At 42.0% G+C, this 26478-nt stretch overlaps 1 protein-coding gene across 1 annotated transcript in view; it reads right to left on the reverse strand.

The window, feature by feature from the left end:
• LOC149307385 (cell surface hyaluronidase CEMIP2-like) overlaps positions 1-23304 on the reverse strand; it is a gene marked incomplete at its 5' end in the record, with an annotated part of 76640 nt that extends 53336 nt beyond the window's left edge. Inside the window, 10 exons of the mRNA XM_089539058.1 lie at positions 1167-1252; positions 1970-2098; positions 4005-4074; positions 8790-8995; positions 11817-12026; positions 13047-13216; positions 13783-13971; positions 17296-17465; positions 20087-20645; positions 23004-23304. Coding sequence (XP_089395184.1) covers positions 1167-1252; positions 1970-2098; positions 4005-4074; positions 8790-8995; positions 11817-12026; positions 13047-13216; positions 13783-13971; positions 17296-17465; positions 20087-20645; positions 23004-23304 — 2090 coding nt within the window. The remainder of the gene's footprint in view (positions 1-1166; positions 1253-1969; positions 2099-4004; positions 4075-8789; positions 8996-11816; positions 12027-13046; positions 13217-13782; positions 13972-17295; positions 17466-20086; positions 20646-23003) is intronic.
• Positions 23305-26478: the final 3174 nt, after the last annotated feature.

Genomic DNA, 26478 nt, shown 5'->3' on the forward strand with positions numbered 1-26478 from the left:
GGAATAAAACAGAGTTTGCTTCTATTGTCCTGATGCTAAGCACATTTATGTAGGAATAAGCCTGTTATATACCTTACAAGGTTGATGGCAGAACTGACAAGAAAATGCCTATGCATTCTTTCAAACACTAAAAAGGCACTGCACCAATGTGAAGCATGGAGACTGATCTCTAGAAATCCTGAGATACTCTTTATTTTTATTGCTTATTTATAGGGCATCAAGCAAAGCGTCTTTACAAAAAAGACCAGACTAACATGGTCAAGAAGAAACAAAACCAGGGTGGGGATAAAACCAGGGTTCTGTCAACATGAGGAGGCTTGAATGCAAATGGCTAAAATCTGTGGAAGTAAATGTAGCCCCTATGAAAAGGATGTCCTAAGATTAATCCTGAGCCAACTGTTTCCACTTAAACCTTTGGGTGCATGTCATCCTCCACCCATATAATGGGAAACCCAGACCTCATGAGGACAAAGTACATCACTATTCACATCAAAGGTGTGAAAGATGTGCCCCTCCAGATATTAGCTTGTCAGCTAACATAGTCAGCAATGATAGAACCTGCAGTCCAACAAGATTTGGAAGGCCCCACATCTCTTAGCCCCTCCAGGCAACTGTGGGGAGCTTATATATTGCCAACTTTGTTCCATCTTTCCTATAAGGTGTTTTAGGTGGCATGCATGATTTCTTTCTCAGACATATACATACACTTTTGTTCTTAGAACAACTCTGTGAGATCAAGGTGAGGAACAGTGAGGGGTCCCAGATGAGCTAGTGAACTCTTCATAGCTGAATGAATATTTGAATCCTTGGTAGTCTTAATTCAACACTGCACTAGGGACGAGAATACTACAGGCCTTTGGATATTCCTGGTCTGCAGCTCCCCTTAATCTTAGCCAGAATCTCCCACTATGAGAGACACTGGGCATTGCAATCCACTGAAATCTGGAGTCCCATACTTAGCCCAGAGGTCCATACTTGCACTACACCTGACCACTGTAATGTGTTCCGCTTATTAGACAGTGCTGAGCATTTTTGTTACTCAATAAACTCTTGTACCCTTCCAAGGAATGGAGGAAGAACCACTAGTAAGGCCTGGAAAGTCCCCTAAAGCAATAAAAATTAAACTAAACAAGCACAAGTGACAGTGTGACATCTTGTTTACACACCTGGCATTATCCACCGTCAGATATTCTCGGGGATTTTCAGCACTAGCTTTCGTTGTCTTGACTCCTTTCCCAATAAACAAGCCAGCCTGGAAAATTATATACATACAAGTAGATATAGATATAAATATATATGCATGTGGGTATGTGTGCGTATGTGGTTTTCTCCATCTGAGTCCAATTATTTTTGAACAAGCAAATTGTGCTTAAGTTGGCAAAGACGTTCCAAAGTTGCTTTTTTTTATTTGTTTGCAAAGTCAAGAGAATATTAAGCAGGGACAGCAATTGGCATTGCAACAGAAGACACAGTACAAAGCAGCGACGGACAAACTATGACCCTATGGAGATGTTATTGAACTGAAATTCCCACCAACCCTTACCATTAGACATGCCGACTGGGCCGATGAGCATTGGAATCCAGCAATATCTGGAGGGTTACAAAATTCCATAACTCTGCACTAGATATTGAGTCACTAGGGAAAACATGTATTCCTAAAATGGCTAATAGTGCCTCCATAAGCCTTGCAAGGTTGCTATTGGCCATTTAACCCAAAATTAAATGTCACGTGGGAGCAGAATTCTTATTGCTTTTTCCCCTGTGGCTAACCCTGGCAGACAAGCGGACACTGCAAGCGTTGAGAAAGAAGGCTTGAGGTTCAGAGAGAGTAGACAGGATAAATGAGCAGAAGAAGACCAAAGTCAGAACCTCAAAAGAAGGAAGCTGGGTAAGAGAATGAACAAAGGAGAGCTTCACATCTTAATTTGTTTTAAAACCAGACATTCCAAAAGCATCAGTGTTTACATGCCTTAAAGTTGGAATGGGCTCTGTTGTTGTAAAATCTTCCCAAGGGGGTCAGTTCAGACTGCCCTGCTGGATACTGTCCCTCCGACGCTCCGGTGGGAACCCAGTGGAAGATATACCATATTCCAACATGCTGGGGAAAAACAAACACAAGCCAAGAAACGCTGCAATAGAATTCTCAGATCCTGTGAATGCCACTCTCTGCCTGATGAACTCAGCACACTTTATAGAACTCAAATAGACATTCTAACATGCATTAAGGCATTTCAAAAGCATCCCTATAATGCTAGATTTCTGATCATTTTGATCAGCCTGTCTTACTTCTAGCACTTTCTTAGAGCTTTATCACACTAGTTAAACACGATTTAAAGCACATTCGAATTTAAACAAAACTTGCAAATTCGGTTAGTTTATCACACTAGAGGACTGCCCAAGTGAAATAATGTGAAGTTAATCCGAACGCAAAGCAGAGAAAAATGGCAGCTTTTTTTTAACTTTTGGGTTGTTCCAAAAGTTTTCTCTGCTTTGCGTTTGGATTAACTTTGTGATATTTCACATTAACTTCCACGTCGTATGATAAACTTTGGGCATTTCCAGGTTTTCTTTGCTTTAAATCTCATTTAATGTCTGTTTCCCTGCCTAATATGTGAAAGCCAGTGTCTGATAAGACACTTTAGACTTCTAGTTGCTGTGTGAGGGATGGGAGATAGGGTTGATGAGGATAGTTGACTTCATGTATTTAGATGGTTTTGTGTGTTTTAATCTATGTTGTACCCTATGTCAAGCCTTGGAGAGAGGTGGGTAAAATTTATCATCATCATCATCATCATCATCATCATTTAATGTAGCTACTAGCAGTCCACAAAAATTAGAAATAAGTATAGGATGGGTTGGACACTATAGGCCAAAATACAGCTGCTTCGGGTCATTTTGGAGGTTTGCTGTTTAAATGACACACATATCTTAAGAGGCCAGAAGCTGCGGCAAAGCTAGTCTCCAATCCTTAGGACTGGAGCATGGCTTTGGTGGAGCTTCTAGCCTCTTAGGCACATGCAGCATTTAAACAGCACACTTCCAAAGTGACCCGAAGCAGCTTTATTTTGGCCTGTCTGTTTGGGCCCTATAGTCTACAACTTTACTTTTGACAACACAAGAGAGAATAACATTTCAAAGGGGGCTTCTAGAAGTGTGTTTCCCATTATTTTATTTTGGTTTTAGCAGAGGGTCTTCTGTAGGGGCCACAAAATCAGACTTGCAGGCCACATGTTGGCCACCCTTACAAAACCTCTAAATTCCTTTCCAACTGTGATACATCTAGTTTGGCAAGTTATGCAGGTCTGGATTAGGTTTTCTGAACAATAAATTCAACGCTCTTCCCAGAAATATCAACCAAGTGTCTTATCCTGTGTATAGAAGAAGGAAACCCCATATATGCAAGTATTCAACCCAATAACGTAGGAAAAGAGATGGAGCACAACTTTCTAATTTTGTGGCCCGTGAGTAAAAAAATGCACAAGTACCACTGACTTGGTCTCCAGATTTTTTTTTAAAAAAAATGAATTTTTATTAGCATTTTTATTATAGATTAAATACAGGTGTTATTATTTAGGATTTTAAGCTGCTGATAATTTGTGTAGTCTTCACCAAAAGAATAGTTGGCAAAGATCTTGCAGCAAGTTCTTGGCACTCCTCTAAAACTACCATGTGCTCAGTTCCAAAAGGTGAAAGGAAAATCCTTGTAAAGAATAAGATTTAAGAGTAAAATGAAAAAATACCCTCAAAGTTTCCTTTGGAGGGCTGAATACAGGATATCCTGCACATCGGTTAGAGAATCACTATGCTCTGGGCTCTATTTCCTTCTAGGCCATGGAAATCACTGGAAGTCATCTTAGAACAGTGGCCCTGTCTCAATCTGACCTACCTCACAGGGTTGTTGTGAGAATAAAAGGGAGGAAAAGGAAGAGAGACACATACGTCACCTTAAGCTCTCTGAAAGAAAGGAAGGATATAAATGTAACTAATGAATAACATCAGGTTACCTGTGCACCAGCTGCTGAATTGTCTATCAGATGGTTATTTGGGTTAGCAATCCAGAATGAACTGACAGCCCTGGAGGGAAAATGGGGTTAAACGTGGTTTATTTTTCATATTTTATTAGAAAGATTGATCAACCACATTCTAATGCTTTCTAACATTAGCAATCCTAAATAGGAAGAAATAAAAAATACAACACAGCACTACCTGGAGTTTAGCCATGATACTGCCATTAAGGTGTTATGCTTGTTGTTGTTATTTTTAACTGCATCATTCAATAAATGACACCTTTATGTAAAGTTAAATGCCTCAAATGATGTCAAACATTTCACAGAACCTCCTGTGGGCCACTTTCCAAATTACATTTCACAAACCGTTGGCACAAAAGCTGGACTGCGCTGAACCAAAATCTGTCAACTGAAAGGGACACTAAGAACCATATAGTGCAACACCAGGGGAGGACTCCATTGCTAAAGTCCTCTTGAAAGTGACAGTCTCTCCACCTCAAGACAGAGCAGGAATAGCCTATGGTTGCAGTGTCCAAGGCAGAAAATTCAACAGCTACGTCATGCAAACCACTCTGGAATCTATTTTTCAGTTCACTGCATTCCATCGCTCAGTTACGCGTTGCCAACTCTGCCACCTTGAATGGGACCCAAAATCCACCATCTGAGTTGGCCAATGACCCACAGCTTGAAACATTTGCTTTGAAAATTCATTATATACGATGCTGATCATTAGAAATGCAGAAATTAATTCATTACAGCCAAGACCAAGAACTTAAATTGTTTGGTGTTTTTTTTTTTCATTAATGTTTTAATGAAAAAAATTGAACCCTGTCTATTATATTAATACTGTGAAACATTACTTTATGTATTACAAAGATTGATCAACCACATTTTAATGCTTTCTAACATTAACAGTCCAAAGCTATTAGGCTTTGGCACGATTTAGATCTTTCAATAAAACACTAGTTTTACTGCTTATTATTCATATTAAATCAGACTAATAAAACATAAAGTATTCTCAGAAACAGATAAAAATAAAAATGTCAAGCATTAGTCCTCCTTTTCAGATATTCAGATGTTATGGGCACTAAAACAATAACTGTTCTTTAAAAAGTGATCTTTTAAAACATGTTTTGGTTCAACTTATGTTAAATGAAGGATGTTTTTTCTGAATGGCATTTCTTGCACTATAAAAATGATTAAAAGTTTGGTACAAAGAAGAGACTAATGATCTGCCTCAATATAAAGCAGTTTCTCATAACTTCATGGTGGGGCAACCTATGGATGAATGCAAACAGGCAGGATATAAGGAAAGCAGACCTGGACAGAACAAGAGGAAAGCTACAGAAGAACAAGCATGTCCAAAATGGCATAAGCCTGAACATCTCAGCAGTAAATTCCACCCGCAACTTTTAATAAAGACTGCTAGAGCCAAAGAAGGAATATGTATTCATCAGCGTATCTGCAGGATTTTGGATGCGGTAAGAAAACTGGATGCCCTACGCCAAATCGCTTGGATGTAGCTGTCCAAGGTTTTGAGAAGTAGCTTCCTCCACTCTTCCTTGCCATAATCATTTAAACTGGAATGAAGAACTGTTTTTTGCTGCTGATGAGTATATATTTTAAAAGTACACCAAAGCTGAAAGTACAGTTTAAAGTAGGTTTGCAAGGCCTAGTCTGAAAAGGTCAATATGTCATTCATATATAAAATGGTTAAAACCAACAAGGGAAACAACTAAGGAATTTGACCTAAAAAGCTGTAAGAGATGGACTGTATCCCACTTGCAAACCATGGCTTGCAGCTAGCCATTGCTTACATCCACACTCTCTTGCATTAGATGACTTGGCCTGGGAACAATTTTTCTGCTGGAGTTTCAAATTCCATATGAAAAAAAAGGTAAAAGGGGGAACCACAGATCCTACACAAGAGGGAATATGTCATCTCCACTTTAAACAGGCTCAGAGTCTAACTTACTGCGCAGACATCACTGACAATGCAGCAGTATTCTTAGTCACTGCTGCTGGCTTGATAAGAATTTCCAGGAAATCCCCATAAAGAACAGCAGAGTCTTATTACAGAGAGTATTAGGTTATAGCAGGGACTCTTATTACAAAGAGTGCTAGGTTATTATCTGAAGTCTATATATAGTGGCAGAAGGTCTGTGTGAATTCTCACTCAACTTTGCCACCAGCTCATCAGCTGGCAGATGACAAAATTAATCAATTTTTAATTACTTTTTACCCAGTACCCCCTTAGGCATGGGCTGTAGGATAACCATAGCTGTGGTCTGAGAAACGAATTAATGGATGGGTGCAGAACCTGAAGCTGGGCCCTCCAGAAGCTGATAAACTGTTTCTCCCAGCATCCTTCGCCATTGGCAAGATTGGCTGAGACTGATTGGAATAGGAGTCCAAAAACTGCTGGAAGGATACAGATCCCCCAACTACGAATTAAAGTAAGATGTGAGTGCAAAGCAGAAATAATCCAATTTGACACCATTTTAACTGCCATGGCTCAATGCTATGGAATTCTGGGAGTCGTAGTTTGGTGAGGCACCAGAGCAAAGCCATTCAAATGTATAGGGCCATTCTCATGATGGCAGGTTGAGGCTACATCACAATCAGCTAGTCTCAGACTATCCGCAGCTGTTGGCTTTAACCGTATTATTTTAATTTTCATAGGTGCAGCTGTTGTCAGAGGCTAAAACATTGAATTTGAAAATTCAATAGAAATTGAGAAGTGAATTAATTATCATTAAAATTAATAACTGAGATTAATTAATCAATGTTAGTTGATTCTCTACCCGAAACATTCATTTTTGGAACAGACTATGGAACTTACAAAGAATGGCACAGCAGTTGTCACTCTTGACTCCTAGCAGCACATTTTGTTACCAGCATCTTCAAAAAGTGCTCTTTTTGTTAGTTTAAAATTCCACCAATGTGGAATCTTTGGGGGGATTGGGAGGGTAGGGTTGTTTTTTAGACTATATAATATGACTCCTGGTAGGCATAGTGGAAATCCAGCATGGCTACAAACTGTTAGTTTGGAAGAGCATGCCCTAAAACATATTTCACCTTACAACCTGTTCTCTCACTGATTGGTGTGTCTCTTCTTTCCACTTACTGTCACTATTGTACATTCTTCTTTGATCCTTCAAATACCTTATTGACTAAAAGATTACTAAGGAATTATGTTACAAAGGTTAATAGGGAGAGATGTGTTCCTTCAGCTGGAGGATGTTGTAAATGCTGCAATAAGTGGACAGCTGAAAAAATGTCAGTGAAGCAAGGATGAAGACTTCTTAATCAGAAATGTTTGGAGTGCATCTGTATATATGCAGAACGTCTTTCTATAAAACTGAATCATGAATCCACTCCACCCATACTCTCACAATCAGGATGCGTGGTGCACAAAGATCAATGTTCAACCACATTTTGCATTCAAGAGCTAAGGATCTAAAGTTCAATCCATGATATCTCAAGTTTAAAAGATTAGGCTGTTCGTGGAGATCGGGCCCATTATTCTCTGTACTCATTTTACCTTAATACTTTTTTAAAGATTTAAATCTTTTAACCTTAAACTCTAAGGCTAAAGAAATAAAGATTTTCATTCATTCATTCATTCATTCATTCATTCATTCATTCTATTAATACATGTGAAATGTTTACAGCAAAGATTCAGGAGTAATCAAAGCAGTCCTGAATTATTACAGATGATTAAATCAACCCAAAACATTTACTCTGAACAGCCTGGTCTTCCTAGTCATCAGTGGCCAAGTCCTAAAACCTCCTTGTTCTTGCTTCTTTCAGTTTGACTCCATCTTTTCCAGGACCCCACCTATTTTACTCAATCTGACAGAGCACTAACAAATTCTAATAACCTCATTTAATTAATTTTAAGATGCACACATTAAGTCACATGAGGAGAAAAGTCTAGCAAAGTATCCATTTAACAAATGAATTAACAAGCTTTTACCATGCTTTGGTTGTTCTGCAGCATCAAAGAGAGGACTATTTTAACAATGATGTTTGCAAAAAATTAACACATTTATTATGGTTTTATCTTTCCTGCCCTCAAAAATGCATTCTAGCTAACTTGATTTTTAGCTGTAATAAACATGTTAAGTCTTTAATATACCATGAGGCTCTTTGTAATATTGTTTTTGAAACACTGCTTTTTAAAAAAGAAAAAGTAGAAGTTACTTTTCAAAGACTGATCTCCAGCTAGAACAACAGATAAAAGCCACCCCATTATGTAACCGGAAACAAAAAAGCATTTTATTTTGCAGTGCTGCAACATGAGAGTATTCCTTCCACAAAGAATAAAAGCATACTCGGAGAACAAACAGGAGACCTCATAGAGCAAAGCAAGCAGCTATGCCAAGGAAATGGCCTTAAAAGTCAGAAGTTATATATGGTAGTGGAAGGAAATCATTCACATAATTTGGACAAAGAAAGTCACTTAGATACAGTTCAGTTCCAGAACATTACTTGCTCAACATTTGAGCTTCCCTGTTGAAAAGATACTTGGGACCAACTAGAAAAGAGCACCAGATGCAACAAAAATGCAGAGCATCCATTATGCAGCCCTGCATCTTGGTTAGCAGATCTTTACATCATTTGTACAATGAAATTACCCACAGACCATAGTTCCCCAGTTTGCAAATACTGTGCCCAAGGTACTAGATTGTTCCAATAGATGCTTTGTCAAAAGCCAAAAGGGGGTAGATCAGATCCAAGAACCAATGCAACAGTTCCTCTTTTGTTTCCTACACTTACATGCAATCCTTGCTTGGTACTGGAACATAGTCTCCATAGACATTATCACGCATGGCAAGGCACATGGCTTCATCACGATCTGTTGGTAAGATTGTGCCAGCCTTGGTAAGCAACCCCAGGTTGTGATGGAACACGTTCCGCTGCTCCGTCCCATCTTCAAGGAAGAAACAGTGCCCCAGGGTGTCATAGCCGATGGTATCTTTGACCTAAGAGAAATGTACACACAAAAAACAAGAGTGACAATTGTGAGCACAAGGGAGTTATCTTCTTTGGTGATAGGACTGCATCCAGGAGAAATCTTGATGGGGTCTGCTATGCCCCTTCATAAATATGTCAGGATAATGTTTTGGTGGATTGGAGTTTTTTTAAGGAAAGACTTCTCTGATCAAAGACTAGGGCAGATGTTCAGAGTCAGGAGCATGGGTTTTTTGGCTAAAAGTGGGAAGAGCTTGTTAGGGAAATGGCACTGCGATTTCATCGGAGCTTCTGTCTTTTTCATTTTCAACCCTCTGCCATGGTCCTCTTGATCAAGGTTCCCACTTGTGAAAGGCAAATTATTTATACGATCTGAAGAGAAGCCAGAGTATAAGCTTCCCACTTGTGCATGGAACCATTTCGGTATTTTATTTTAGCCTTTATGATGCTGGGAAGGTAGAAAGCAATGCCCTTATTGCAAGTTGGCTTCAGAATACCAAGCCTGGCCCTGACATGGAACCAAGTAAACCCTTAAACTTGCTGTAGGAGTGGCAGGATCTAAACCTAATAAATAAATAACATGCTAAAGAAGTCTCTCTCTCTCTCCCCCACTTATTTTTAATTAGGCTCCAGAGAAAAGTTTACATCAGTGCTTTGAGGATGGAGATTGTCAGATATGACCATGGTAGCATGGGAGAGATTAATCCCCTTTCGCCACCCAGCAAAGCTCAAATCCCTCCGGTAAGACACTGTTTTAAGCATGATAGGATTGTAAAATGTACACAAATATTTAACATATTTGTATTACATGCATGCACATATTAAATATAAACATTTCAAATCACACGGCACTATTGCATGGGAAATTTTACTTCCACATTTTGTGGCCATTCAACACAAGCAACTGTCAATGTTCCACTTCACAAGGCATTCAGAACAATGTGCACCGAGTTGCCCATTTTAGCTCTCAACACTTGTGAGAGAAGGGAGTTATCTGAAGAATGGCAACCAGCCCAGAAATCACCTGAGATGCCTCATCATTGTACAAGGATCTGAACTCAGGATCAGGTCCTTCATCGACTACAATACAAAGCCTAGTGCTGCTCAGAGAAATGTTGCTGCCTGGAAGAACACCAAATAGCAACTCACCTGATCCAAGTTAAGGGGCCTAATACCCAAAGCCAACCCAGTTATTTTTACACACACAAGGCAGAAAATCCTAAAACCATCGCTGCCTATCCCTGACAGTAAATATGTAACAACAATAAATCAGATTACTGATTGCCCTTTCATAATATCCAGATTCTACTAGCTGAGGCAAATACCTCACATTCCCTAATAGTGTAACCAGCCCTAAAATAGCCTGCATCAATCACAATAAAAGAAAAGCATTTGGCACCATTTTTTAAACTTTAGATGTGGCAGGGGGGACACACATATTAACATTTGCTCAATGCTAACTTAACAACCCCCTCCTGCTAGGCACCCTTCAACATTCATTAAGTACACATATCACACACCAGGGACCTTTTTTGGCTACAGTCCTGGATGATATATTCTGAACACAATTTGGCCGGGTTGCTTCAGCCTCAGGTTGCATGCCAAAGCTATCCATGATCAAGCATCACAGAACATTGCTGGAGAATATGAAGGTCATTTATTGTGTTGCCGAGCTATATATATACATTTATTATTTGGAAGGATCCCAAGCCATCTCATATTTAAAAGCCCCAAAAGACATTTAGATTACTATAGGAAAGAAATTTTAGGCACGCGCTAACCTAGTCACCTTGCTTTTCTTTTCAAAAATGTGATATAGGAATGCCAAAACCCAGACAAGCAATTCAATAATTGCAATGCATTTTGATCTCCAACTCTCTCTGCAGAATCCAGACCCTATAGTGCACACATAGAGACACATGGGACATGTTCAAATAATGTTACATTCTTTAGGAGTAGGTATCAGTAGGATTTAGTCCTACGTTTTGCCTAAATTGGGATTAAGGATTAAGAATGATTAAGACAATTTATAGAAGAGACTATATATGTTTAAGAAGGTTTTTAAGGCACCATATAAATGTTAAAATGAAGTAGTTTGGAAAATCTGCTTTCCAAGGAGAACATAAAAAACTTACAGTGTAATTCCAATTCAGAAATTCTCATAAAATTAGTAAGAGCAGACAATGCGTTTGGTTCTTGGAGTTTCATTTTTGTAAAACTGATATTTTTGAATGCTACCATTTACTCACAGGAACAAGACGCTTCTCTTTTTACCAATGAACATATAAAAATTATTCCAACAGAAGGAATAGATTTTCCCAGACAACGTATTATTTTGAGCTACTCTTGTCATAAAGAACAGTACTGCAGAAAGGATTGGTCTTGAATTAGTAACTAATGTTCATTAGCTTTGCAAAATACTTGTTCCTGATGTATAATGAAATTGCTAGGAGCAGAGCTTGCCGAAGTTACTTTTTTGGACTACAATCCCTCAGAATACCCCCATCCTGCATGGCCAATGACTATGTTAGTTGCAGACCTGTGGTTCAAAATAGCAATGTTTACAAGCTCTGACAGAACTGGTTTGTTGATCTGGATCAGGACAGTAGCCTATACTTTTAGAATTGGGGAGTGCATGTACATGACCATGGGTGCCGTCACTATGAATGCCTGCACTTCAAAATCTACTGTTGCACCACAGCCGATAATGTCAATTCTTTGCCCAATGTTCAATGGAACCCAAACTGAAAGACATTTGTTTATACATTAACATTTGTCTCTAATTTTTGAATAAAACAAAAGATGGGGAAAGAAACCAAAACGAACTCCTACCAGAAGGCCATTGGTTCCATGGATGGCAACACACCTGGAGAAGCAGTGATGGATAGCCAGGTTGTCAAGGTAGGATGGTGGGTCATAGCCTCCTCTCTCATCCACATCCCCTGCCAGATGGAAATGCACTGGGTAGCTGCCCAGTATTTGCTGGCCCATGTTTTTCAACTCCACTCCTGCCATGTGGACAGAGGTAAAATTCCTTTGGATCTATGGAGACAAACCAGACAACCCAAGGAAAGAATTTGCAGGAGAAAAACAAAACATAAATGATATCTGGACAAATATATTGCGTATATACGGAAGATCTGTTTGTGCAGAAATGTCTTACAGAACAGGGCCTTGGGACAGATGGGCTGCTCATGGGAAATCTCATGAGTCTGAACTTACAGCAACCTGATCATGCTTAACAGCAGAAGAATAGAAGTACAATCGCCCCTCCTAATGCGCAGATCTGGGATCCGCAGCCTTGAATATACATGGAGGGGGGACCTCCGCTGTTTGCAATGGCGCATGAGCCCTTGCCGCACACACAGGAGCATGTGCCATTCACGCCTATGGGGCTTGAATAAGCACAAGCCTCCATTTTCGCAGGGGGGGTCTGGAACGAATCCTCGCGAAAACGGAGAGCCAACTGTAGTTGATGCGGAGGGCAGTAGCAGTGGAGTGAGTAAAGAGCAGCTGTTACCCTTTGTTTCAGTGCCTTGAAATGGATAAAATGAATGTAGTAATTACTTATTTTTCTCCCTATACTTCCACTCAAGGAAGCTCTCAAGAGGATTTAAGAACACAGACAAGAAAATGTAAGTTTCAACATTATGACATAATTAATTAAAACAGTTCTTATTAAAAGAACTGAATTTAAAGGCATTTAAAAGCAAAGTTGGAGAGTGTACATCCATTTAATTATCAAAAACACATCTGAATCAAAATGGGTTTTTCCCTGCTGGTGGAAGGACAAGGAAGAACCAACCTTGGAAGAGACTGCCACATCATGGGGGCAGCCACCCTCTCTTAGGCCTCATGCCCCATATGCCTGTGAAGGTGGCATTACCAAGAGAAAGGCTCTTCAGAAGAACCCAAGGAGGCTGATATTTGGAAATACACTCCTTCAGTAGACACACAACACTGTATGTGTTTCTTTTCTTTCTAACCAGGTCTTTTGGAGTCAACCTTTTCAGGAGCAGGATCTGGATTTTGTCAATACTGTATTTATTGAAATGCACTCACTTTAATCTGACCTCCAAATGTATCAAAGCTGAAAAACTGGCAGTGGTTTGGTCCGTAACAGGAATCCTCCATTTCCCCTTGTATAAGGATGTTTCGTGTCAAAAGGCCAACTTCCGCTCTCATGTCTACACCATCGACAATCTCACCCATATGGAGGTAAAGTGGAATTCCTGGTCAAAATAAAATGAAGTTAGGTCCTCTTGTTTAAAATGATGCATTAATAAATAGCAATTTTTTAAAAAGCCACATGTAACTACTAACTTCTTCATGTCCCAGACACTCTCTTGGTTTGCTGTTCTGTTGTCATATTAGCGAAACTATATGACCTTCATGAAACTATTCAGTGTTCAAGGAGAAAAGGGGACTGAGCAAGAGGAAGAGTTAACAGTCAGCCCTTGGGGGAGAAAAAATTAATTGGAACACTAAATTGTATGACTAGCAATTTTCCAAAGATCTTTAGTACAGGGAAAACAAATCATACTGTTCTCAACTCTAGCCTATCCCATTTTTCTCTCTAGCACAATCCTTTCACAAGGAAAAATCAGTAGCTGCCCTATCTATTCATAAATCGATGGCATGCACAAGCTTTTTCTATGCTATCAGCATGCATCAGTTGTAAATGCTTTTCTTTTGTAGCTATTTGCAAAATGAGTGACCTTCACTCATAAATCGGGGAATCAAAGACACTAAAAACCTCTCTGGCAAAGGACAGTTCAAGTGTCAGGTGGGGAGATACCATCAATCTTCACTTGGTTCTTCTGACATTCAGGGCAAGGCAGCAGGCGAAATTCTTCAGCTTGGTGCATGGAGTAGTCAGTGCTGGCAATGACAATCTCATCTCCAGGTTGCCAACTTGTCACTTCATCCACTAGATGTAAAATTACACCACCCAGAACTTCAACTTTAAATCCATGATGAGGAACTCCTGGAGGGAAAAGACAATTGTCCTCATTCATCTTCACAGCTGTTTACCAACATTAGTGATCTGTTCATCAGTCCACTTGTCTTAAAGGGCAGCATAAAAATGAATGAATACAGTAATTGTTGCTGTATGCCTTCCAATAGTTTCCGACTTGTGGTGACCCTAAGGCAAACCTATCATAGGGCTTTCTTAGCAAGATTTGTTCAGAGGAAGTTTTGCATTGCTTTCCCCTGAGACCGAAGTCTAATCTGCACAGCAGAAATAATGCAGTTTGACACTGCCTTAACTCCCATGGCTCAATGCTATGGGATTCTGGAATTTATAGTTTTGTGAGATGTTAAGCCTTCTCTGTCAGAGTGCTCTGGTGCCGCAACAAAATACATATCCCAGGATTCCATAGCATTGAGCCATGGCAGTTAAAGCTGGGTCAAACGGCATTTTATTTCTGCAGTGCAGATTAGACCTGAGAGAGCATGACTTGCCCACAGTCACTCAGTCGTTTTCCAAAGTCAAGCAGGAATTTGTACCCTGGCCTTCTGGAGTCCTAAACCACTACACCACACTGGCTCTACATGCAAACACTACATGCAAACAAATCCACTACATGCAAACAGATCCTACCCTTTTAAAGAACCTCCCCCAAGACCCTGCTTCAGCAAGCACTTGTTCTCAAACTGTCTCAGTCACTGCCTCCATTATGCCCTTTCTTTAGAAGGCAGGAAACCCAGGTTAGTGGTAGATAGCTTGCTTTGTGTGCTGAAGGTTCAGTCCCCTGGCATTGCTAGTTAAAAAGGAACAGACAGCAGATAACTGAAAGAGACAGTGGAAGACTGTTCTCAGGCAGACTAAACAAAGCTCAGGGAGATGAACACAGATCCTGGATGCAATAACGGAGATAAAACACATACCAATTTGTCCTGACTAGGGTTGCCAGACTGAAAACTAAAGAAGGCTCCTGCATGGTTCTGTAGAAGAGGGGATTTCAGCAAGTACTGCTTTTCATGCTGCCAGAGAACAAGCCATACACCTGCTGAAAATCCCTCTTCTACACAACCAGCTCTGTCTCCAGTTTTTATTTGGGTAACCATAGTCCCAGTCGACTGGGTCATGTTGGAAAGCATGCACTATCCAAGGGAAAGATGTGATATTCCAGATGTTGTGAGCGGCAGCTTTCATCATCCTTGGTCACTGGCCTTGTGGACTGGTAGATTCTGCAAGTCACAGTACAAAACAGTAATTTTCCAAAGGCTCTGGGCTGGGGATGATGGGAGTCTGAGTTTGACAACACTCAAAGGGCCACATATTCCCCACCAACATCCTTCGTAACCAGGGATTTAAAGGTTGACTTTAGAAGAACAAGGAGCGGTACAGATTAACCCCTGCAAAAACAAAGAAACCTCTGGTTCAACTCTTATCAAAAGAGGAAAGTTAAATTCTAAGCTACTACAGTCATTTATCTACTGTATAAAATTGTTAGTTAACAGATGTAGACTTGCTCTACTGGAAATCGACAAATCAAACAGTCCTCCTTGGCTTTAATCCCAGAAGAGCAAACAAGCCGTGTCTGCACACAAAGTCAATTTCTGATTTTGTCAGTCAACTGACAGCTCGAATATTAGCCACTAAAAGGGCAGGGTCAGGCACTGACCTTCGGATTTTCTTTCCCTTTTCTCAAATGTAATCAAAAGCATGTATCAAACGTATGAAATTAGAGAACTTGTTTCTGAAGCACTGATATGGTGTCATGATAAGGGCAACTGTGGGAAATGCCTGGCCCTATGGAAGTTGTTGAACTACAGTTCCCCAGTGAGCAAGCCAATTGTGAAGTAATATAGGAACGTTGTAATCCCACAACATTTAGACTAGTCACTGTTCCCCCCAGGAATTAGGAGTTCTCCATCCCCCAATATCATCAAAAATTGCCCCTAAAGGTTCCCAATGTCTTAAGAAGTCCTCTCCTAGGCCTTTAAATACTCCCTTGCTTTTAAAGCAAGATGCATTTTGATACCCTTGAGCTAGAGGCTTGTGAGTCCCCACAATTCAAGCTTTGGCCTAGGATCAGGGAAAGCTGAGATCAAACCACGACCATCTCTGGAGTTCACAGCATGACATTGACAGTCACTGTTCCTCAGGTTGCAAAACTGCCTCACTTCATTTCATTTGAAGTTTATTTGGTGTTATTGTGAAGTTAAAATGAGATTGGGAAAGACGGAATGCCACGCTGGGTATCTTGGAGAAAACAAAAGATATAAAAAATGTAACAATAAAATAAAGTGTATACAATAGCTCAGAAGGGATCTGTGCTCCTGAATTAAGCCATACTGGCTGGGAATCACAGGAGCCGTAATCCACAAAACCCAGGAGGCATCTATCTGAGAAAAGCTCATGAAGAATTTATTTGTCTATTTAAATCATTTATGTTCACCTCTCAGCTCGCCAAGTCCCCCAAGGCAACGTACAATGGATGAAAATAATTGTTCGAGTATATGTGTAATTAAAAAAAAGACTTTAAAAACAGACTACACACATTCTTATGGAATAATTTTAAATGGAACAGTTAAAACAGCTAGCTCCATTTCAAGGTTCAAAGACCAAGCAAAATACTCAATAGAGCCATGGGAGGGAGTTGCACCGTTTGGGAACTGGTCCAGAGAAAGCTTTTTCCTATGACACTATTGGCTTCATGAGATGGTGGTGGGATATGCCAACATATCTCAAGTTTCAGAAAGGCTCATATGAAAACTGGGGAACTAGGGCTGCATCCACATTGCAGAAATAATCCAATTTCAATTGCCATGGTTCAATGCTATGGAATTATTGGAACTGTAGTTTTCTGAGACATTTTGCTTTCTCTGTCAGAGAGCTAACTATAATTTCCAAAGGTCCATAGGATGGAACCATGGCAGTTAAAGCGGTGTCCAACTGGATTATTTCTGCAGTGCGGATGTAGCCTAGGAAACAGAAACTGCTTTACTCCTTTTGAAACCATGGTGAGATGAATAACAGCAAGCTGCCATCTGGGCACAGGGCATTCTTAGCTTCATGGAGTATTTTACTTCAGTCAAAGAACAGGTTATCTGTTGTGCACTAGCAGAAACTGTCATTTGTGGAAACCCAGGACAAAGTACATGACAGAACTGCGATGTTTAGTCAATTGTTGATCAAAATGCTTCATTTTAAGTCAACCAAGGAGGAATGCCTTCTCCAAAATAGTGCTAAAATACACATTGCTGTGGTTATAATTTAAAATTGGTGGCAGAGAGGATTAGCGACTAAAGTTCAAACTGAATACTTCAACAACAACAAAATAGAAAAAGACTTTAAAACCTTTGATCCATCCACTGTAGGCAGTTATTCTAAAGCCAATGCCATCATATGTCTCCATGTCTTTTGCTGCTATTGCCAGTCTTGCTGTTCCATTCCCTGGAGGGTGCTCTGCATCTTCTATGGTGGAAGATGCATCACCTCCAAGGATCCCGACCAGAGCCCAAGGCTGTCTACAGGAGAGGAGGAGAAAGGAGAGAAGAACAGGCCCATGACATGGAGGTTAACACTCAGCCATCAAAATATTTTTGGCTAGTTTTACATTCAGCATAAAGAAGAATACCTCCCCCCGCCAAGTCTCATATGAGTGGAAGCATATCCATTTTTATTCAGTAACTCTAAATCAATAGATATATATAATGCACTGTAGCAATAAGAAAACAACAGTAAGAAATCAGAGGAAGACTAGGGCTTGGAAGGCAGCTATGAATTTATTTATTTATGTCATTTTTATGCCGCCTTTCTCCCAAAAAGGGATCCAAGGCAGCTCACAAGATAAAATGTAGGAACTGTACAAGATCTTGAAGTGTGAGGGCATATCATTGAATACTAAAGTTAGGATTGTCCATGCCATCGTAATACCAATTTCTACGTATGGCAGTAAAAGTTGGATTGTGAAGAAATCTGATAGTAAGAGAATCAACTCGCTTAAAATGGTGTGCTGGAAGAGAGTTCTGTGGATACCATAGACTGCCAAAACAAACAAAGAAATGAGTCCAAGAGCAAATCAAGCCTGAAATCAGGCCGAGATGACTAAACCTGAGACTGATGTGCTTTAGCCATATCATGAGAAGACATGAATCACTAGGAAAGACAACAATGCTTGGCAAGGTAGAAAGCAGTAGAAAAAGAGGAAGACCCCATTACTGGTGGATAGACTCAAATCAATGAAGCCATGGCCCTGAGTCTACAAGACCTGAGCAGAGTTGGTAATGATACGGTGACATGAAGGTATCTCATTCATGAGGTTGTCAGAAGTTCAAATCAACTTGATGGCAGTTAACAACAACAACAACAATGCGCAGTTCTTCCGGCCCCTTAGGATGCGTGTGTCATTTAAATAGCATATCTCCAAAGTGACCCAAAGCAGCTTTATTTTGGCCTGTCTGCTTGGGCCCATATGTGAGCACAGTACATGTTTATGCATTGGTATCTTTCACATTTGGTGCCAGACTCTGAGGAATACAAATGTGGAACGTCTTTTCCCCCCACAAACTGCCATGTGCAATAACAACCTTGCAGTGGACAGCGATACAAGAGTTAGGGAAAGAGCTTGGGAGCTGTCCATGGTGGTTCTGCAGGTTTTCAGCAGAGCTGCTTTGGAGAAGTTCAAACTCAGGCACTCTAGTGCCCAGCCCCAGAGGTTCAAGGGCTACTGCGGAATCCCCTACATGACTGTAACTGGACGTGCCTAACAGCTTCTCATGTAAAGAAGTTCAAAATCTGTGGTTACTTGAATGCTGACTGAAAGTCAAGACAGTTAGAGGCCGTTTCTGAATGTTTTGCATATAGAGTATTAGCAAGGTAAACTATTATTAAGCCCAAATATGAGTGCAACAGGTACTCATTATTAGTCTTGACCTAGTAATATATTTTTATTACTACGAAAGTAAAGATTTTTTTTTCCAGAGCCAACAAGTCAAGCCTTCTTCCTTTGCATTGTTTCATTTGCTAACAGAAAAACCATGTTTACTCATTTCATGTCTGTCCTCTCCTCTCTCTGTTGTATCAGCTGCTATATTACAAGAGCTTGAGACAGAGACCTCTCCTTTCATTCTATGGACCTAGTACACAGATATTGCTAAACAGTCATCATTATCATCAACAACCAGTTAATCCTCATTGAGTTGGCATTAAAGAGTGCACGTGTGTGCGCACAGACACACAGACACACACACACACACATATATATATATATAAACAAACAGAAAGTCCAAGCAAAGCAAGTGCAGCACAAGTAGACTTTCTCTATGAAAGCTTATACCACAAACCTCTTTCCCTAAATAAGATTCAAAAGTACAAGATCTACTTGTAGCACAATGGCAATCTAATGGGGGGAAGCAGCAACATGCAGATCACATCTCTATGGCTTTCAGGGCACATCTGGAAGCTTTTACAAACCCATTTGTCAGGAGCGAAGGTCCTTTGGGGTTTTCCGCCAAGGAATTATCTCTGAGCAAAAGCTCACATCACCTAGTTAGACCCTGGAGACAAAAGCAGCAGCAAAAGACTGAAGAGTGTGGTCTCTACACCTATTCTCCTCTCAAATTCTCTAGCAAGTACAAAGGACTTAAAGCAGTCAGGAAGGTACAGCTGGCTAGTCAACCAAGCCAAAATGTGTGCATCCTCATTAAGAATATTTTCCAAGACAAATTTTTGTCCACAAAATTTGGACAAAAAACAAAACATACACCCTTCTAAGCCAGAATGCCATTCTTAAGTTCGCATATTAAAACTTGGCTAGGAAGTGGACTAAATTATTGTGTCCCACTCTCTCTCATGAAGCTGTTCAGGCTGGATTTCTGGTTAAGGACACTGAATTAATGCATTATGTATCAGCTGCAATTGATCAGCCTCAGTCATTATTATCCTTCCTGTTCATGTTTGTTCATGCTCTTGGTCAAACTGCCCCTTTGAGACCCATTGCTGAGATCTTCCATATCCATACTTCACTATTGGTCATGCTGCCTAGAATTAATGGGAACAAGAGTTCACAGCCGCAGGTTCTCCCACCCTGAAATAAACCAGGTTTAATTATTTAATTCCCAGGAAAGCCACACACCATTAAGCTTACCTGTATTGCAGATGGAGAATTAGTTCACTATGAAGCAGGTTCTTGAGGAAGAATCTCATTTCCAGGGTTAGACTCTTTGCAGCAGAATCTCCCACTGCGATGGCTATCAGGTGTCCTGGTGACTGATGGAAAAGGAATTCCCTTAAGCGTCGGCTTTCATCCACAAGAAGGTGCGTGTCGAAGCGATCAGCAGCCACCACTTGGGCTGTGCCTGCATCAATGACCCGGACATTGAGGCCACGGCTACTCCAACGCTTTTCAGAGAGGTAGCGGCCGTACTGGAGCCCACCTGGGTACAACGTTTTCGCCAGAAGTGTCCAGGGCCGAGGCTTCTTGCCATGCAACTCCAGAATGCCACCTCTACCCACACCCAGGAATTTCTGGCCATAGCCTTCCACATCAGCTCCTTCCGTGGATTTCCCATAGAGAGAGATGGTTGCCTTTGAATGGTAAGGGCAATGTGCAGTCCCCACGTATAGTGCGCCACCATCCTCCAAGAGGATGCTCTGAGCTCTTAAGGTGATGGGTTGTTCAGGATCATCTGCAAAGGCAACAATCCCTGAAAGGAAGATGGACAGAAAACAGGGTGGATTTCCCCCCACAGATGTGTTAGGTGACATAGCATTTGGCCATCCAGATATTTTGGACCTTCTTCCAAAAGTCAAGAGTAAGGAACTATGAAAAAGTAATCCAAAACATCTGAAGAGCTAAAGTTCCTATAGAAACATAACAAGGTCAGCTCTGAAGACCTTGGACTGAATCTCTCCCTTATAAGTTCACTATACAGCCTTTAATAAGCCACTCAGCCTCAGCCTCAATCCTCCCATAGGGAATATAAGAAATAATAACATTTGGCAGAGTTGTAAGGATTATAGTTATATAACGGCAAACCTACTCTGAACACAACTTGCCAAGAAAAACCCATGACAGGTTTGCCTTAGGGTCGCCATCAGTCAGAAATGACTTGAAGGCACAGAACAGCAAGAAATGCGCCTTAAATATTAGAAAGTTCCAATGGAGGGACAATGATGTAAATTACTCTCTTCCTTCCCACTTTATCTTCATATCAACCCTATAATTTAGATTAGGCTGAGAGAAAGACAATAAACAATCCACGTTATAGAGTAAGAAAGGACTTGAACCTGGATCTCTCAAGTCCCAGTCCAACATACCATGCTAGCCATATAATGCCAAATGTTATTTTGTTGTTGTAATGTGTCATCATGTCAACTTCAACTTATTGCAATTCCTATGATTAAAAGACCTCCAAATGTCAACTGCCTTGCCCTTGCAAACCAGGGTGCACGGCTTTCTTGGCTGAACTAGTCCACCTGTAGTGCAGTCTTCTAAGTGTGGTTATTCTGCCCCATTTGTATGTTAAGAAGCAATGCTAAGCACTGGGACTGAAACTGGAAAGGTTAAGATCTCTATCTGCTGGGTCTTGCAAGTTACAAGAAAATACACTGGGGCAGGTTCACACCTGCATGTTATCTAACTTTATATACCTGCATTTGGTGAGTTGGAGCTGAATGTGCAACCTTGACCACACACACACATATATATATATGACAGAAGGAATGTACATTGGAATGTGAAAGTTCCTTCACATCCAAAGGTTATACATATTTGACCCAACTCATACGTCAAAATTGGCAGCTTTTGACCTTCCAAGTGTTATTGGACTGTAACTCTCATCAGCCTGAGCCAACAGGGCCAGTGGTCAGGGATGATGGAGAGTTGTAGTCCAAGCCAGTTCTGCTATCATGATGAGTGAAGCGTTTGATTCAGCAAACAGTGAGGTCCAAGTAAGATGCTGAGAAGGAACACTTGTCTGTGCCATGCACCTTGTCTTGTGCACCTTAAGCCAGTCTGCTGCCTTTAGGTGTAGAAAAAGGTGCCATGGCCTGTACTGAAGTAAGCTTCAATGGTCAGTCCAGCTGCCTTCTGCATGGTAAGGGGAGTGGGTGGGAAAGACCACCTTTCACCATGAATTAAATGCAGAGGTGGGAATCAGATGTTGTTGGACTGCAAATTGCAGAAGCCCTAGCCAACATAGCCAATGGTGAGGAATAATAGGCAGTGCAGTCCAACAACATCTGGAAGGCCACACAATTCTCACCTCTGCAACATCACTGGGGAGGATATCTTACAAATTTTAAGAGGGAAGTAGGTACTGTATTATGCAGAGCCTATGGCCTTTATCACACGGAGGCACTGACGTTGCCAAAACGTTGCAGAACTGTTTCAGAAGGGCAAATATGGGATCATCCATCGCACTTCTAAAACGCAGTTGAGGCTTTCCGCTTTCCTTCCGTCGATGAAGCATTCGCAGAGAAGCCAGGAGAAGCCATTGTTTAATAACAGGATATCCCGTTATCAAAAAAATGGCTTCCCCACAAACGCTTCGGCGATAGAAGGAAAGCGGGAAGCCTCAATTATGTTTTAGAAGTGCAACGGACGATCCCACCTTCGTGCTTCTGAAACAGTTCGGCAACGTTTCGGCAATGTAAGTGCCTCCATATGATAATCCCCTAAGCCTTCCTTATTAATTGTTTAAGAGAGAAGCCTGGTTTTAGCCCTAATCGGGAAACCATTTCTTCCCAATGAAAGCAGCATCTCTAGATAGTGGTCTCTCCTCAGGGCTGCTTTGTTTAGCCCAAATCCTAGATGCCCTTCACAAGTAGTAGTCTCTTTAAGCCAGGCATCCCTGATCCAATATCTACGTGTTTCATTTTTGTTAGCTTTGGCCCAGCTTTCTAATCTACTCACGTCCTTTTGAATTTGGATCCAACCTAATGAGATCTCCGGCTTGATCTGTTCCAAGACCCATCGGTGTGTCTTTTCACCCCCATGGGTCCATGATGCTGACCCTTTCCTAAGGAAACCTAGCATCCAGGTGCCTCTCTTCCCTTCTTACCTCCTTCCTGGACCAACAAGGAATGGAAAGTGGCAGAGCTCTCCAAGCGCAGGGCCTGCCCTCGGCCCACCACAGCGGCATGGCTCTGGTTGTGCCCTGGGTGCCACGGGAGGAGAAGCACGCCTGGCAGCGAACAATTCCCTGCAAAAGAGAGAAAGAAAGAAAAAGACAGAGGAGGAGAGAAAGCCTCTGAAATCCTTAGCACCCAGGAAAGGATGGAGAGGGCGAAGGTGAGGTACCCACCTTGGTGCGTGCCGTGGATTCTTCCCTCAGTAGCTACTTGTCCTGAAGGCTCTGTCAGTCATGGAGGATCCCATTTGGAGTAGCCTTTTTGGCAAGGAACTTCCCACCTGTTTCCTTTCCAGGAACGTGAGGCAACAGGTGGAGGCACAAAATGGCCCCCATTTTCCAGTCCTTACCTGGCCCTTTGCACCCTACTTGTGCTCCCTCCTTCCAGAGTGCCACCTTGATCACCACCTCCTATTATTATTATTATTATTATTATTATTATTATTATTATGCTGTTACCACCAATAGAGCGCTCTCTCCTCGCACCGTCGGAGAAGTCCACTCACACTTGCGCACACAAACAAACCGATGTGGGGTTTGGTCCAGTCAGGCAGCCATCTCCTCTGCCCCCCTTTTACCTGAGAGAAAGTGACCCTTTTTGTGTCACAAATAACCCACTTTGAGGCCCCTTGAACTGCCCTGGATCAAGGCACTGGCATCCCAGGAACGACCCATTTGGGATGGCACCAGAAAATGTTTGGGACGCCTGAGTTTCCACGACCCTCTCCTCCTTTTGGAAGAGCTTTGGGCTGCGTCCTCACGGCAGGAATAACCCAGTTTGAGACCACTTTAACTGCCCTGGCTCAAGGCTCTGGCATTGTGGGGATGGTTGTTGGTTTTGGCACCAGAGAGATGCTAAGACAGATAGATCCCTTTGCCAGGATGAACACTTTTAGCAACAGAGAGGTAGGCAGGCAGGTAGGTGACAGATCGTTGATCAATAGATGATAGATAGATGGATGGATAGATGATGGATAGATCAGAGAGAGAGAGATGATAGCTGGTTGAGAGATGATAAATAGATGATAGATAGATAGATAATGATAGTTGATAGACGATAGTGAGATGATAGAATGAGAGAGAAGATGATAGATGGTTGATAAATAAATAGATAGAAGAGAGAGAGATGATAGACAGATGGTTGATAGTTAAATAGATGATGGATAGATAAATAGATAGATGAGAGAGAGAAATGATCATTGATGATAGATGAAAGAGAGATGATAGATATATATAGAGAGATGCTAGATAGATAGATAGATAGATAGATAGATAGATGAGAGAAGTGATAGTTGATGATAGATAGATAGATAGATAGATAGATGAGAGAAGTGATAGTTGATGATAGATAGATAGATAGATAAGAGAGGAAGAGTTGGTAGATGAGAGACGATAGAGAGACAGACCGACAGAGAGAGAGAGATGATAGACAGATGGTGGATAGATAAATAGATGACAAATAAATGATTGATAGATGACAGACAGGCAGACACAGTTTTGCTCTCCTCTCCCTTTGCTGCCCTCCTTCCCGAGGCGCCAGAGAGCCTTGAGCAGCCGCGGCAGCAGTTAAAGCGGGATCAAAGCGGGTTAATTCCTGCCGTGTGGAAGCAGCCTCCTCCGAGCGGGTCTAGATCTCCTCCTGATGAGTGGACTTGGTCCTGGGGCTCTCCATGCTTTGCTGCCACCTGCCTCTTCAGCGCCGGCTTCCCTTCCCTGCTCCTCCTTGGCCGGGGGCTGCTCCGGGGCAGTGGCCGAGGCTGCTTCGCCTGCGCTGGGCTCCTGCTTGGCTTTTAAGGCTCTCTCTCTCTCTCGGGGCTCCTCCTTCTTCCCGGCGCCTCCTCCGCCCGGACAGAGCCCCTCATCCCCGGGGATCTAGGCAGCCAGCCCTCCCTCCTCCGCTGCCGGGGCTAAGCAGCTTCAAGGGCATGGCTGGACGCGTCCTCCTTTCCCCGGACGCCTCCTCCATGCCCTCCTCCTTGCTCCAGAGGAAATCCCAGGACGTCCTCCATTTGGAGCATCGTTAGCACGGATCGGAGTCTCTTCCAGGGATCGGAGTGGGGGGGGGGTAATCAAACACGTCCTCCATTCCCAGGACACGTCCTCCATGCCCTCCACCCCTTTGTCTCCAGGGGGAATCCCCCAATGTCCTCCACTTGCAGCATCGTTAGCACCTAAGTAGCTAAGTAGGGCCCAGGCGGTGGCCAGGCACGTCCTCCATTTCCAGGACACGTCCTCCATTTCCGCCTTCCGCCCAGAGAAGACATTCGAGAACGTCCTCCATTTGGAGCACCATGAAGGAGCGTGGATTTATATTATCTGAGCGTCGTATGCTGGACCTGAGTCTCTTCCATGCATCTAGAAGCCAAGTAGGGTCCCGGGTCCTCCATTTCCAAGACACGTCCTCCTTTTCCGCCTTCTGCCCAGGAAGAAATCCAAGAATGTCCTCCATTTGGCGCATCATGAAGAAGTGGTGATTTTACACTTATCTATTGAGTGCCTTACATTGATCCGAGTGTCTAGAAGCTAAGCAGGGTCCAGGAGGACCAAACGTCCTCCCTTTCCAGGACATGTCCTCCATGTCCCTCTTGTCTCCAGGAGGACTCCCCAAATGTCCTCCACTTGGAGCATCATTAGGAAGCATAGCTTTATATTATCTGAGTGTCTTACATTGATCTGAGCGTCTCAGAAGCTAAGCAGAGTCAGTGTGGCCAGATGTCCTCCTTTTCCAGGACACGTCCTCCATTACCATCTTCTCTCCTCGAGGATCTCCAGAATGTCTTCCATTTGGAGCATCATTAAGACGCAGTTGTTACACTTATCGGAGCATCTTACATTTAACTGAGTGTCTCACATTTATCTGAGTGTCTTAGAAGCCAAGCAGGGTCAGGGTGCCGTCCTCCTTTTCCAGGACACGTCCTCCTTTTCCACCTTTTGCCCAAGAGGAATTCCAGAATGGCTTCCATTTGGAGCATCATTAAAATGCACGGATTAACATTTATCTGAGTCTTTCTAGCTTTTATCTAGTCAGGTCCTCCATTTCTTCCCCCCCCCCGAATGTCCTACATTTTGCGGTGCCCTGGTCCTCCTTTGCGGTTGGGATGTCTAATCAGCCTGACCTTGCTTCTAAAACAGGATGAGCAGAGGTCCTCCACTTCCGCCTCCCATCCAGAAGGAATTCTGGAATGTCCTCCATTTGGAGCACGATGAAGAAGCATGGGTTCACATTGATCTGGGTGCCTTTAGCTTTTACCTGGTCAGGTCCTCCATTTTTGTCCTACATTTTGTGGCGCTTCAGCCCTCCTTTCCAGTGAGGACCTCTAGTTACCCTCTTTAGCAGTATTGTAGAGAGATCTTGTAGCACCTTTGACAGCAGGGGCTCATTCCCTCTTACATTTAAACTGGTTTG

The sequence above is a fragment of the Sceloporus occidentalis genome, unplaced genomic scaffold, assembly GCF_023333645.1.
Source record: "Sceloporus occidentalis isolate IW3139 unplaced genomic scaffold, rSceOcc1.0.p SCAF_9, whole genome shotgun sequence".
Taxonomy (NCBI): domain Eukaryota; kingdom Metazoa; phylum Chordata; class Lepidosauria; order Squamata; family Phrynosomatidae; genus Sceloporus; species Sceloporus occidentalis.